A 15,520-nucleotide genomic window follows, 5' to 3' on the forward strand; every position below is an offset into this window, starting at 1 on the left:
TATATTCTTTTAGGTATTTTTATTTAAGGTCGCAACATATGATCCGATCCTTGAGGTGCAAGGGTGGCAGGGCGATATAGGTCAAGAACATGCATGTGATTTTCATATTTTTTCAAAAATGAAAAGTCGTAGCCAGCGAGAAAATTCCTCAGAGAGCGCACCGTTCTCCATGTTCATCTCGTGGCGACTGCAGTCGATGCAGTCGACATGATTTGATGTTAACACTGAACAGTTGTTTTCAATGTTGTTGTCAAACAACGCTTCACTATGACATCATCCCAAAACCTAGGCACCGTTCTTTATAAATCTACATTATTCCTGGCCCACACTTCATTAGCAGCGATACGGTTTAAAGGACGCGCATGAGCGCAATAAACCATAAATAGCTTTTGAAAAGTGGCCTTTTACATTTATATATCTGCTTATTATTAATATATATACATATACATATGTATATATATATATATATATATATATAGTATTTTTTATTGAGTAACGAGCTTCTTCATACACCTAAATCAAATACCCTCGACATCTTTGCTCCACTCACGTTTAAAGCCAGGACACACGATCTACTCCATTTCGCCATTGTTTCCATTAATGCCAAAAATTGATGACCTGTTGTACATCGGCAGAAAGACGCTACATGAAAGAACCTCAAATTGAATATTACAGTCAATTCAAAACAGAAAATATTTTCGTTGAGACTGTATTGCATTATTGCCCATCGTTGAAATCATCTACAAGAAGGGGTAAGAAGAATAAATACAGAAATTAAGAAAAATACAACAACATCAGATGTAAAGTGCTACTAAACATATCTTATTTCTTTGTTTTTAAAAAAAATTTCTTAGTTTTTTTAAAGAAAATCCTACTGGAAACTCCATATAAAACTTTTGTAATATTTTTTTTTTAACCAAATGTGTGTGTGTGTCTATATTTATAAAATTCTATAATTTTATTAAAATTATCTAGCTGCCACAAATACGTTGATTGCCTGTGGGTAAAGTGTAACGCTAAGGGGTTGTCGAGCGAATACATTCGAATCGATGTTGATTTTCGCGCCTTTTAGTCGAAGCTCAGGACTGCGGTCTTCTTTTGGCGTTGGAATGTATGAAGAACCGCTCAACTCCTAAAAAGGGAAGAATATTAAAGGTGAATTACGACAGTTTCTAGGTAACGTTCGAAATAACTTTTTTAAAAGTATATAAGATTTAAAATCTCAATCACAACAAGTCTGCGGACCTAGTGCAAAGCAAGCTTTGCACCAGGTCCGCAGACTTTCGAGGACAGTCAGTTTTTCTCATTGCAAACCTTTACCCCCTTTGTAGAACATATATAATTAGAATTTTGAAAGCGTGTACGAGGCATATTAACGGCGGTATCGGCGTGTTAGAAAAAACTACGCGTCTTTAAATGTTTTATTTGCGCGCTCAGGTACATATCGCACCTCTAGAAAACAATAGAAACAGGGGTTTCAGTCAAGACAAGTACATACCTCTTGTGGGAAGTTGAAGTGCACTTCACCAACATGAAGCTGGTCGGTAACGCACGGCGTTACGTACGAACTGTGGCGCTTGAAACTAAATAAGTCAACAACCGATGTGTTTATTCATATTCACATTATAGTAATAAATCAGACGGTCATATTGCGACACAACCATCGTGACAGACTGCAACGGTCTACGACATGTACAAGTGCAGTTGAATAAATAATTCAACAACTAAAAAGCTACTGGAACAAAATAGAAGCATCTCTAAAAAATATTATTGATAGGCCGTGATGTAACTGACAATTGGTAGTAACCTCCTAAACTATACACAATTTGGATGCTAGATCAGGTAATGTGTGCCCATTCAATTTAACCAAGAAAGTAAAAGATAATTCGATTCTTAATATTATACAAAATATATCGACGACTTTTATCGTTCGTTTGCAACGTACCCATCAAACATTACGGCGCAGGTGCTCAGATTCGCTGGTGACGCTCGTACGACAAGGGCACCATTAACAGGTTCGATTTCGAGGTTGGAATAGCAGATGTACGTGTCGTACATCTGTCCGCATTTTTCGTTTTCCACTGAGTTGTATCTTTCAAGCGGGTTTACCGGAGCTGCAAGAGAAACCGACGCTTGTTATTTGCATTAGACGATTGTCAGCTATCAGTAATATATTTATTACAGCAACAGACATCATTGGGTACCCTGTAATTTTTGGACTAAACGTTTTTGTCAGGCTATGCCACTAGGAATCGTGACGCGTTGTTTCGATAATTTGTGATTGAGTTTTTGGTGCCTAAAGTCGCAATTTGCGTTGTTTTTTAGTAACGGCTTCACGGGAAAACCATGTAACGACATAAAAAGATATGCTTTACAGTGAATTCACGTAAATCTCTGCTAACTAAACGCCCCACAACACCCGGCTATCCAACCGGGGCTATCTAGTTAGATTTAAAATCTAGTTATAAGTTAGCATTTTTATTTCAAGTGCAATAAATTGAAATTAGCAATGTGTGGCCTCGGTATACCGTAAAGCAAAGACATGAGATAGACTATGAGTCACTTGACCGAGTGATTCAGACTAGTAGATCGAATAGTATTTTTCAGAAAGGCTTGCGCACCATTATGTATCTCTTATCTATTCTACGCTAGTCATACCTTTTTTCGGCTTTAAGTTCTTTTTGACATAACTACTCCACCATCTACTTCCGCCAGAAAAGGTTTCCTCTTCTTTCTCTTCTTCCGCTTTAATCTCGCCTTTTTTTAACTCACGCATCACACAGCGTTTGCAGCCCGAACACGCATTACTAAACTGAATCTCGGTTTCTTCGGAAGCTATTTTTCGTCTCAGGCTCTGAAAGAAGTAAGCTGCACGGGTGCGAAGCGGCCCGAAATACCAGTATCTGAAACATATGTGAATTTGCATATGTGAATGCAAAATAATAAGGTTCGTGTTAAAACGGGGCGTTACAACAGTTAACATTCGGTATTTTCTATTTTTGCGTTTTTTTCGAAAAAAATAGATTTTCGTTAACAACCCGCCCGTTGACACCATATAATTTGACTGTCTCTAGAACCGCTTACTGCTTTCCTGATCGTTGTAATACTTAAGAGAAAATGCGTACGTCGTGTAGGCCTGGAAGGCTTTTCTGAATGCATTATTCCTTATACATATCCTGCACATAAGTAAAATTATTTATTATTTAACCGAACAATCGCAACCCTATTCCTAATCGAATAAGATGATAGTGATACGATAAAAAATAGTATTAAAAAACTAATTCAACACTGCTCAGGTAGGTTCAAAATAAGAAATATTTTCAATTTGCCCTTATTGTAAATTTAAAAATGAGTCAGTAAAGTTCGTACCTTGAATTCCAGTCGAGTAGTATGAATAGGACTTACTTAACTTACCGTTCAATATTTGCGTCTATATCGCGGAATAAACCGTATTCAATCTTTCCTACCCCGTAAACGGGATCAACTTGTTTAAAGTTTGGCTGCTTCTCAGCTGCTTCCTGTTTGACCTCAATAATTTTTTGGTTAATCTCAGATGGCGCCTGTGTAATGTTACTGATTTCCTTCATTGACTGGTCAGGAAAGTTATTGGATTTAGAATCTACTTTACTAACGATCCCATCGTCCTGGAAAAATAACATTAAAAAGCACGAGAATCGTTGTAAGCTATTAAAACTCCGTTGGATACTAATAGTTGGATTGATTTAAATGCTCAATGCAAAAGTTAGGAATCCCTGAACATAATACCCATTTCTCTAAAATTTAAACTTCCGCTTTATTCAATTATATTTCCTATAATCATCAAGTACTCAACCTCGAATGCATTGAATTCAGCAAATATTTATTTCGGAAGTCACGATCCGGATTTTGACCTTTCTAATGTGTAATGTACATGTATGTAAAGCTACTGCTTGGAGAAAGCTCAGCTTAGCATAGCTATCAAACTCTGAAGTGGCTATGGAAATGTCGTCTAATACAAACAAGAAGTAATAGACTAGAATTAGTAGATGCCGAAATAGACATAAATGAAAAACAGACGAAGTCGCAAGTGGCGCAGGTGGCTCTGCCTTCTCAACACTCACTTCATAATCCTTTTGGCTTAGTTGCATCAGTTTCTTTTCATACAGATCGTCTTTACTAGCCCATAGTTTTTGGTTGTGGAATTCAACCTTGTACGCAGAAATTCTGGCTTTTACACCACGAATAACGGCCATGGCCGCTTCAGCGGCTAGCTGCTGCTCTCTCATACCGTCTCGGTAGAATAGCCTTCGCACCAGCGTATTGGTTTTTCCCGTAGGTACAAAACCCATTGGGAATCGCTCCGATGCCTCCAGCTGTAATCAAGAACGGTGTAAAATAAGTTACATTTAATTCATTGCCGACATATCTGCGGTCATAGGCGCAATGATACCCAAAGCCTCCATCTCTTGAACATGACCGTTTCTATGTAGCAGCTTATATAGAATATTATATATAATTAAGAAGCACGCCTTGCTTTTCTGATAAAGTCAAGGGGTGCTAAGTGAATGCGCTGTTTTATTCATCCTAATGAAATGGTTGTGTCACTTTTTAGGAAATAATTTCTGATGAAAGTTGCTCTTACTACTACTGTATAATTCACAACTGTTTGTCATCGCTATACCCGATCTTCCCTAGACAAGAGTCCAGTGACGGCCTCCGAAAGTGTTCCGTCGCCCCCAGCTACAACGACGGCGTCGGTGTTATCCATGATCTTCATTAGATCCTTTGCCTGCCCTGCATGTTCAGTACGAAAAACAGACACTTTCATGCCAGATAGATACAGAAGTGGGGCCGCATAATTCTCGTACAGGTTTTTACTGAAAAAGTCGATTTAGGCGCGTTTTAATAACAAATTTTGTAATTATATCACCCAGGAAAAATTTAGCAGGGAAAAACCTAAAAAGTGCGCAAGAATAGTTCAAAAGACCAATCATCCTGGTTCAATTTCTAACATATTTCTAACATAGTAAACGAAAACTTGCAAAATTTGCACGAAATGTTGTTCTGTAAAGTAATTCAGAATGGTGGTGGATAGCTACAAGATAATTATGACAACCAACCTGCCCTTCGTTTTCGGATTTAAAATGACCGTCACGTGACGAGGTGTATCTCCTTGGGGACAGATTTGTTCACCGAAGTCTTGTGCTTCCCGGCAATAGGCTCGCATCATCAGCCGCACCCTGCAAATCACTTATCAGAATGTACTAAAAAAAATTAATCACTTGCGTGAGGGTCGTTTAAATTTTTCAAGAATTTATCGAGCGCCTTAACTACGGAATGGTAACGCATACCGTATCTGTTTCCAGTAACAATCAAGAAAATTTGTTAGACAGTTCAAAAACGTGAAATCCTCTGTACTTAGTGTTCACAAAAACTCATTACAAAGTATGCGTTTCAATCAATTATTTCATTCAACTATTTATGATAAATGATGCAATACGGCATCATGTTAAATACGTTATATATACATATTCTAAATCTGATATCTCTGGCGGACAATTGTTGTAGATTCGATTACTTAATACCATAAGTGGCCTCAGTGAACCATCGCATTAGGATTATATTACTTTATAACCCTACACCAAATGAACCGTATTTTTTCTAACTCTAGCAGTATAAATAGTCAATTTCGTCTTCATTAACCTGATGATTTAAAGAGGGCTCCTAAAGGACTTAATAAGAGAAATGTGCCTGCAAGGTATCAAGCACACTCCTCATATCAGTGGCCTTACATTGTTTCAATTATGGTTACATGCTTTACAAGTTATATGAAATAATAAGCATAATAGTTATTATAACCAATAGGAAATCATAAAACATGACATTTAATCTTAGAGAGATTTCCATGATGCCTTACTGCAAAGTATGTAGGCCATCACTATGGTGAAACGTGTTTATCTACTGCCTTTAGTTCTTTTTCGACTACATACGAGCAAAGAAGCAACTTGAAATTAAATAAAGCTATTGAAGTGTAGAATCATTAGTTCATAAAATATAATGCAACGTTTGAGTGTTTAACTAAGTACACGATGATTAAACTAAGGCTAGAGTGGGTTGAGAACAAGCACTTATCCAGGTAAAAAATGTATAGGCACTTTAACGGTTCCTTTGCTTATTAGGACTAATTTAATAATTGAGATCATGTTTTCATAAAGGCGTTCTCACCACGCTAGACCAAAGAGCTCTCGGTAAACTTTGTAGTAAATACGACAATTTACTTCAACATAATTAAGGCTAGAATATAAATCTTAGAAGCTATAATAATATCGAGTATTTTGCTATACGGACGTTTCTAAGAGAAAAACAAAAATCATAGTTTATAAATTACAATAATAAAAATAAGTAAATAAATACAATAATAGTAGCAACAACATATATCAATTCTTATATTAAATTTATTATTTTTATTAAAGAACTAGAAACTAAACCAGTTTTATTTTACATATCTTACGAAGGTCCAAAAGCCTGCACAGTCCTTACTGCAAGTCCAAACTTACATCGTAGCAATTACGCGATTTGTTCCAGACTCATTTTATAACATGGTAGAATCATCTTGCTTCATACGCGTTGATACTGTTGGGCTAAGTTAGAGGTAAGACTAGTTAGGCCTTTCAAATCTTTCGTTTTTTTTTTGTTCAGTTAATTTGTTGGTAGTCAAGTTTTGACAGGTTTGTCCTTTGTATTGTTGTCTTCGCTTTGTCCAGATCGCAAGGCTTTACTATGAGTTTGAATTCAACAACGAATACATCATCGACGGTTGAAAAGACAGCATTTTCGATATCTGCTTTAGTTCGCATATTTTCCAAGCTGCGAAAATAATCCAGGGCATTTTTTCTGCGCAAGGCGAGAACTCAATAGCTTAAAGATGCATGCTTTACAATTAATCTTCTATAAGAGTGGCTCAGTACGATCCCTGACGAAGAAGTGTGTTATTTTCCTCAACAATGCTATATCTAAAAACCGTTTGCCACTTGTAAGTAGCACACTATAGGTTCTTTCTGTGTATCCCTATCCTAAGATGTTTCAATATTTTTTTTACCTCGTTCAAAAATGAATACGAAATGTCTAAAACGATGTGCTTCAGTTAATAACATTGGAGTATCAGCAAACGAAAGATCTTGAAATGCAACTAAAATTAATCACTTTAAAGCCTTTGATCAAAACAAAAATTACACACTGATAGTAGGGATCATTTTCCTTAACAGTACATTGGTGTACCAGTAGTCTTAAAGGGACCTTCTATTCGCAATACAAAATTATTCACAAACAGGTGTTCCATGGATGGTCCATACTAACTCAATAAAAGCGCTGTCAGCATTGGATTCAAATGGCTAAGCCTATTATATATAGTGCATGCTACTAGTAACGTGATTACAATAAAACGCCATACACATCTAATTGATGACAGAGTTATACGCACGCCACCTGTGGTAACAATGGGCATACAATCCACTTTACAATACAACAACAAAAGTTTGACTTACCGTATACCTGTTTTCAGTGCATGCATCATAAAGAAATAAAGTATAGATTTGAGGGAAGAAAAATCATCATTGCTAAAGAGAAATATCGTTATTGGTGTTGCCTCCCGTATGAACTATGAGTTTACTGCTAATTTTTACGTATTCGTAACATCGGTTTCATTTTTGAAGATTCTGCAAACAAAATTAAAGGAGGCATACATTCTCACGTCTGCGGTTAGTTATCTAAAAAAGAACAAAAAAAAATAAGTGAAAATTGCAACAACAAGAGGAGTTTAAAGCTTAAAGTAGATCATTTATTGTGCTTATAACTAGTATTGACATTATAATGCACCTGTGTACAGAGTAAAAATGATAAAAGTTAGTCCCTTCCATGTCTAAAACCGCACTCAAAAGCGGCTAGCAAAGCCTAGTCGTTTCATATATAGGTTAGTATACTTCTTACATAATGTGTACCGAACGGATGAATTAGTAAAATTGTACACGCCAAATACAAAATGCGTGTCTCTCTTTCGTAGACCTAGAATTGTTAGTAATAAAATACCGCGCCGATATTTGCAAACAAGTGTACTACTCTTCTGTGCTAGGAAAATTCTCGCACTTACTAAAGTTTGTTTTTTGACTTGAAAAATGCTGTAACTGCTTTTATCGCTTCATCGGAAAGGAAACGCTCCTCGAGACGACGGCATTCATCAGCGTTTGCCTTGTGCAACTCAGCTTTGATGGGATTTCGTATGAGCATTTTTGAGTACATAAGTGATTTGGGAGGCTGCTTTCTTAAGTACTCAATACGCTTAGCGCACTCAGCCTCAAATATCGCCGCCGGAAATACGTCTGTAACGAAGCCAGCGGCCTTAGCCTCTGCGGCGGACAGAATACGATTCATCAACAGTACTTCGGCGGCTAAGGGACCGCCCAGAATACGCGGGAAGGTGACAGAAGAACAGCCCTCAGGACTGAGACCCAATTTCGAGAACGGGGTTTGGAACGTGGCTACATCTGACGCATAGACCAAATCAAACAGTCCAAGAACGGTACAAGATACCCCGATCGAGGGGCCGTTCACAAGGGCTACCATAGGCTTAGGAAAATCAATAAAAGCTCCGATATAGTCCTTTACGAGGTCAGCTGATTCCTTTGCCATAACCACAAGATCAGCGCCCGTTTTAAGTTTCTCAGAAAAATTTCCGAGATCATTTCCACTTGAGAAGTAATCAGCTGTACCAGTCAACACAAAATAGTTTACAGACGAGTCATTGGCTGTCTCTTTGAGTAACCTCGTGATCTCTTTATACATTTCGAAGGAAAGCGAATTCTTTTTACTGGGTCGATTGAGACGAACCGTAAAAACTCCATTCTGCTTAGTAATGACGAGACCTTCGCCTGGAAAGAGAGAAAAATATAGGGTTATTTATCGACCTCTGTTTTTATGTTTTTTTTCTAAATGTATAATTTGCCTTCGAACTGTAAAAAAACTGGATAAATACCTAATTGACTTAAGCGACTAATTACATCCGAAACAGAGCTCTTTGATAGTTGTAGGGATCGATCATGTGCACAGTAGTAGATATAGTTATCCTCAAAATAGCGTCAATTTTATGTTACTTTGTAGCTTAAGCCTGGTGCTCGGCTTCAGTGATGCATCCAAGTATCGCTTCAAACATTGGTGGTACAAACGGTCATGAGCATTACACTATCAAAAAGCTCTAGCCAAATGTTTTAAGGCGTTTTTCTATATGCCGACAATGGACCTGCAATGGAGCAGCAACAAACACTTGAGAGTTCTTTAGCAATAATGCCATTTGCACATCCCAAGTCGAGTGCAGCTATACCACTTACGCAGTATGCTGGGCGTACATTCGTAGACACTGGCATAGCTAGTGAAAATGTACATACAAATGCGTGATAAGTAGCTTTGTAAAGCATCTAAATCGAAAGTTGATAAAACTCACAGCCGGAATCCATTGTCTGAACTTGTTCACTAGACTTTTGTTCGTTTAGCAACTGGTCCACTAAGTCTATATACTGTGATTCAGCCTGTTCCTTCGCAGTGCCCTCTATTTCTTTCCACGCCGCCCACTTTGCTTTGCCAACAAAATCAAAAGCTCCCGGCTTTGGCACGTTCACATCACCTATAGTCGCCTTCAACATAAAATGAATAAGTTAATAAACAGTATACGTGGCTATGCGATGTATGTTAGAATATTAGATCCCTAGTGTAGTTGCAGCCTTTGATAAACATACGCGTACACTTCGCCTAAACAGTTTTCATTTAATCTAATTGGACGGCCAAAATGCATAACAATTTGTATCTTGGAAGGCGAAAATGTAACAGTAGATATCTTTTTTTTCAAATCAATATCAAACTTTGCATATTAATTACGCCACAACGATTTGAAACCTGCTATTTGACCTACACCTATAATGAGGAAAAAGACGACAGTTTTTAAGGTGAAATTAACGTATCATCATCCAAACATGTCGAAACAGACCCGCATCGGTAGATCTACTAACGAGATCTGCGAGCCACTTTTACAATTATAATCAAACCTCTTGAGCTCATGTAAAAATAAAACATGGCAGTGGGATGTAAGATAATAAAATGATACAGAACTATGTCAGCGTATGGGTGTTTCGTTTCTTCGCGAAATCGTAAGACTGAAACTATAAAGGAAGAAATATATATATATATATATATATATATATATATATATATATATATATATATATATATAGTTGTCGTCGGTCAGTTATTTAGGACAGAGGTTAAGCTAGTCTCTTCACATGTGTTAATGGTCTGAGGGTGTAGATGGACATTTTGGGTTCATTATGTTTAGAAAAATGCGTATCAACATATCGCATGGTATTGTTAAGAAAACGACGTTAGTGACGATCTTTATAGCTTCGATAATTCATTACCCTATTTATAAACTAACCTGCTTAAATAATGCGTAGATCTTGAGTTTCACGTCATTATCAGGCTCCTCTCTGAGAGTCTTCAGACGAGCCGCAGCTTTTTCAAGCTTCGCGGATACTGCGTAAGTTCGCACAGAGTTTGGTGGTAGCAAAAGTTTTACTAGGTTCAACGCGACTTGCAGTCGTCGATCAGCTCCACTGGTTACGCTAAGCGTGGCCCTTGATAGGAGCATTCTGCACTTCCCAAATCTAAATGTCGTCACTGATGTTTTCCTCTCGCGGCACTCTGGGTGACTGGCATAAAATGTCAGCCGCTTTACGCACAACGCCGACAGTAAAAAGTAAAATAAAGACAACTCCAACTGGCTATTTCTGTCGTGAATACGGCTTTTAGCTCCCCAAAAGTAATAGGTTCAATTCGTACAAAAAAACGACAGGTACCACACGTTTGGGCTTCTCGAATCAGCCGACAGCGGCGACTGTCGTCAACTGGCCACGAGAATGACCTTGGCTACAGTACAAGAAGTAACCATTAGAATAGACTGCCTGCTACTACGATTACTCTCTTGTTACTGCTGAACCACTATTATAGAACGACCGCGCTGCAGCAAAGGGGCAGTTAGCTTTTCTGTTATGACACAAAAGGTAAGGCGCCGTCTCTCTGCGCTTCTCCCCGATTGCTCACGAAAACGTCTTCTTATCAAGAGAAAGAGGGGGCAAACCGTTGTACTCAAACAGCAACACAGACACCTCTGCTTGAGGTAAACCATAGACGGAAATACATGGACAATACTGTTTGCGGAAGCTACCTGCGTGTAGTCTGCTATAGAGGGGGAATTCGCGTTACAAATAGGGAAAGGGTAAGGTAAATAAATCAAATTGTAAAGGCCTCTAAAAAGAGCAACAAATGCGATTAATTAATGATATCTTTAGGAATTCTTATGGTACTACTATATCTATTTTTTGTTGCGAAATAATTGCTGGAATACGTGCATTTAAGGTAGTTTTTGCTAGTTGGAAATCACCATTTCTATAGATTATCAAGGCTGACGTTTGGAGCTTTTACTGAACATAATAGTTTCCAGATCACCAATTACATGTATTATACAATCAACAGTATATATTACACTTAATTATTTACACATACACTAGAATATTAACGTTGTTGTAAGCTGACATGCAGGCGAACCTAAACAATGGGGAACGCATGACTTAGAGGATTTATTCGACGTATCATAAAAATGCAAAATCTAATGTCAAAAACAATATCCACACGTCAAGACAATAATAACCCGACGCTAAGCTTAAGTCAATCTAATAAAGAAAAGGGGGCAAGAATCCACATCCGGATCAAAATAAACAGTATCAGCTGCCTTTCTTTTTACAAACGCTATTCAATAAAAGACAAAAAGCACACTTCATACATTTAATATAATACGTGAATTTTATTTAGCAAAATAGGCTCGCTGTCGTAAGTTATGATTCAACAGGTATTGAAATACGTACGCATAATATTTCCCTATAATTCCCTATGACTCAGTTGATAATTAAACTTCTATCAACAAACAAAATTAATCCTGGCCAGTAATGGGTATACTCAAAGAACTCCGGAAGTGCAAACTGAACATAGGTTACGCTATTGATAAAATCCTTAAATAGGTTAGTGTTAGTTTTATGCAAAGAGTAATAGATCAGCATCGCCTTTTTTATGGAAAATCATTGCATAAAGGTCTCATAGAGAAGGTGTACTTGAAAATGATATGAAAAAAGGAACTCACAAAAAGTATGAAAAAAATAAGTCTACACTCACTGTGTTCTACAGAGTCTTCAGGCTTTGCTGTTAAGCGACTCTAAGGTTCAGGTCGACCTATACTCGATGCGCTTATTTCTACTAAATTATACGTTAATACGAAAAAGTGCGACCCTTCATTGTAATTTAATTGGGCCGCAATTCATCGTAGCTTTTCTACAAGAACAGCGAGTCATGTAAACTTTTAGTTGCAAGTCTCAGAACATATTCGTTAGTCATTCTTTATTGACACAGATGACCTATTGTCGGAATGTAAGTTTCTTTTTCAGGTCGAAAGAGACATCAGTATTAGCATATATCTTTCTAGTTATTGTCTTTACCCTGATATTTTCACATAATAAATTAATACTAAATCTACTTGTTAATACGCTACGTTCAAAGAAATCCCATCGTTTACCTAATTCAAAACTAATCATAAGCAATGTTCGATTCTTCTTTGAGAGTCAAGCATTTTTTTCTATTTTTCATAAAACAAATATTAATTGATATTAAATTAAGAAGAGTCGATGGATGTATTCAATATAATAATATTTACACGATTATGATGTACAATTAAATAATATTACCCGTCAGTTTCAGGTCAAAAGAAACAGAGTAACATTAAAAAATCATTTCAAAATATGAAGTCTATAAAGGATAAGTAATATAATATATAGCAGTACTCTAGTTCTATGTCTTCGAAGTACTACATCCATTTATATTAAAAAATCACAACCAACAAGAACTATATTTCCGTTACGATCATTAATATTTCATGTCCACTCACAGAAAAATAAAATTAAATAAAAATTAGCTCATCTCTTTTCTAATAAAAGCAGACGAACAATTTGTACCCGCTGAGTCGTAGTTCAGAAACAATATAGTTGTTTCGCTATTATCAAAGCTGCCAATTATAAAAATTTTTTGCACGTCTTAAATTTCTACATCATTATAGAGGGATGGATAAAGATACGTAAAGTTTACATGTATTGAAAATCTCTGTATGCAGATTTTCTGCGGAGCTTAACCGCGAGAATAAAACGTTTATGCACGTTACTTTGATTCAATGACATATTTATGTACACCTCTTAAAGAATCTCTGAAGAATAGGCTTCAAATATTCCATCTAAAAACAATAGTTGATCAAAAATACTGTACAGAGATACATAATGGCAAAATCAGGAATACTAAAACTTTAAAGAATTTGAATTACTTTAATTTTTGTTTAGACATCAATTACCTATAGTAGTAATAGTAAGCTACGTCTACAATTATAAAGCCGAAGCTATTTTTAATGACTATAGAAATAAATAGGTGGATGAAGATAAAAAAACATACATTACATATGATGCGTTAATAAAATTGCCACTTATCTCTCCTACAGTTACAGCGCTAATCAATAATACGGCTCATTACACGTCAGATAACTAATTTCGACCCACCTTCGATTCTCGATGCCATAGTTGACGCCGTATAGGGCAAGGCCTCCAAAGACAATGCTTTTCTTCGGGTGTCTGGGAACCCATTTTGTGAATCGCACTATTCTCCACTGCGACATCGCGACTGCGATGTTCAAAAGCAACACACCGCAGCAGTCTACACAATTATCCTTTTTCGATAATCACTAAACACCACAATTGGTACTGTAGACACTCTGCTAACTATACGAACAAGTTCTGATAGAGGTAGTTCTGATGCGGCATTTGTTCGATGGCTTTCAACCTTCGATTTCCATACGTAACGCGCGCGTGTTTGTCAACATTAAGCGGGGCTCACATTTTGTCAGCGCGGCGATTTTGAAAGTTTGCATCGACCATTTTCACTTACTACTTTTCTTTCTATTTTCTACTTATTATTTCTACTTACCATGCTCATAAATGCGAGCTACAACTAAGATCCCCCGAAAATATTCATAATGGTGCCTAATCAAATCAGTTCCTCCACGCGGCATATAAACGGAGGTTAAATTTAAGACAGCAAAATATTTGTAGCTGAAATTCTTCGAGGTTAGAGTAAAGCTTCGGTCGCTTCATTACAAAAAGGAAAGACAATTTTAGTTGTCGCATAATAATAAAAACGATCGCAAATATTGTGCTTGGCAATGTTAAAACACAATACTTACGTTTTTTTCAATATTTTCAAGTCATTTGTTAAGGGGGCAAATAATGAAAAATTTAATTTTAGACTTATTGCAAGAAGAGCTAGTTTTACCAGCAGTACAAATAGCTTATAAGGTTACCTGACAGAGAAATCTTTATTACTGGACGTCGGTGCTAACAAATGCCAGATCTCACAGTACGTATATCATTGGTGGTCGTCACATACTTTCTACTCTGTTACAATTTGTTTTAATGACTATATTGAATTACGTACACTGTGCACTATTTTTGAGTAAGCGAACGTCTGCTTTACTTGTCATTCATCAGTAAGGATTATTATACATGACACATAAATATATCTGAGAACTAATCTCGCAGACAACATAGGTGTTACTTAACGTTATAACTCAATGTCTAGAAAAATGTGCATATAAGCTATTTTATTCTACCCCCTTTTGCTCAGCTTTTGATTAATTTATAATTTAGGCGAAAATAGTGCAAACAATGTTTGCAGTAAAACCCTTTCGATCAGTCGTACCTTTTAATTGTATTTTATATAATGTTATTTTTCGTTTCGTGCAGGGAGCTAGCCATTTGAAGTAATACCTTGATTATGGAACATAAAACATAAGGATATGATAAAGTATAGTTAATCTTGAATTTCATTAAGAGAAGAAAATAATGAAATCCTGAACAATTTTAACGAGAACGTATCATGATCACTTTCACTTCTTTCTAACTGTCAAAATAATTGATACTAGAAAGTTAATCAGGTTCCAACTTGAATTATTTCGTTAGGAGCCAGAAAATATGATCGTTTTCAAAGAAGCCTTGTCCTATCCCACTTATAATATAAGCGATTGTACGGCTGGCATACACCATAGTTATTTCTTCGATATGTAGAGTTATTTCAAAATAATTTTAGAATTATAAACATAACTAGTTTTCAAAATGACTTTACAAACCATACCGCTTACATAACAGACCTTAAATTGAGAACAATTGAACTTATTAGGTAAATTTGCCTAAAAGTTGAGAGGAAACAACTTTTTTTTCCGTTTGACGTTCACTGGGTGTTGGGTATTTCTTCAAATGGCTAGCTCCGAGTACGGAACGAAAAATAATTAGCAAAAAACTAAACTACAAGAAATAACTACAAAAAACAAGAACGATGGCGCCAATATTCTTACCGTTTC

The 15,520-nt window shown here is 36.5% G+C and overlaps 2 protein-coding genes across 5 annotated transcripts; both read right to left on the minus strand.

Moving 5' to 3' along the window:
• Positions 1-4: 4 nt before the first annotated feature.
• Positions 5-13,970, minus strand: Mulk (acylglycerol kinase-like protein Mulk). Of its 4 annotated transcripts, none has more exons than XM_022798033.2 (9): positions 13,668-13,970; positions 5,100-5,219; positions 4,661-4,856; positions 4,101-4,352; positions 3,415-3,644; positions 2,659-2,903; positions 1,946-2,114; positions 1,499-1,583; positions 5-1,132 (listed from the first exon to the last, which is right to left on the minus strand). In XM_022798033.2, exons 1-9 carry the CDS (start codon positions 13,781-13,783, stop codon positions 968-970), a joined length of 1,578 nt encoding a protein of 525 aa, XP_022653768.1. In that variant the 5' UTR covers positions 13,784-13,970; the 3' UTR covers positions 5-967. The 4 variants fall into 4 exon arrangements, with proteins under 4 accessions (XP_022653768.1, XP_022653777.1, XP_022653786.1 ...); XM_022798042.2 differs by having other exon boundaries at positions 5,100-5,229; XM_022798051.2 differs by lacking the exon at positions 13,668-13,970 and adding an exon at positions 8,126-8,266.
• Positions 7,795-11,218, minus strand: LOC111247313 (enoyl-CoA delta isomerase 2-like). Its single transcript, XM_022798072.2, has 3 exons — positions 10,457-11,218; positions 9,473-9,662; positions 7,795-8,903 (listed from the first exon to the last, which is right to left on the minus strand). The coding sequence occupies exons 1-3, from the start codon at positions 10,667-10,669 to the stop codon at positions 8,125-8,127; spliced, it is 1,182 nt and encodes a 393-aa protein (XP_022653807.1). The 5' UTR covers positions 10,670-11,218; the 3' UTR covers positions 7,795-8,124.
• Positions 13,971-15,520: the final 1,550 nt, after the last annotated feature.

Source organism: Varroa destructor, unplaced genomic scaffold (assembly GCF_002443255.2).
Source record: "Varroa destructor unplaced genomic scaffold, Vdes_3.0 BEIS01000001.1, whole genome shotgun sequence".
Taxonomy (NCBI): Eukaryota; Metazoa; Arthropoda; class Arachnida; order Mesostigmata; family Varroidae; genus Varroa; species Varroa destructor.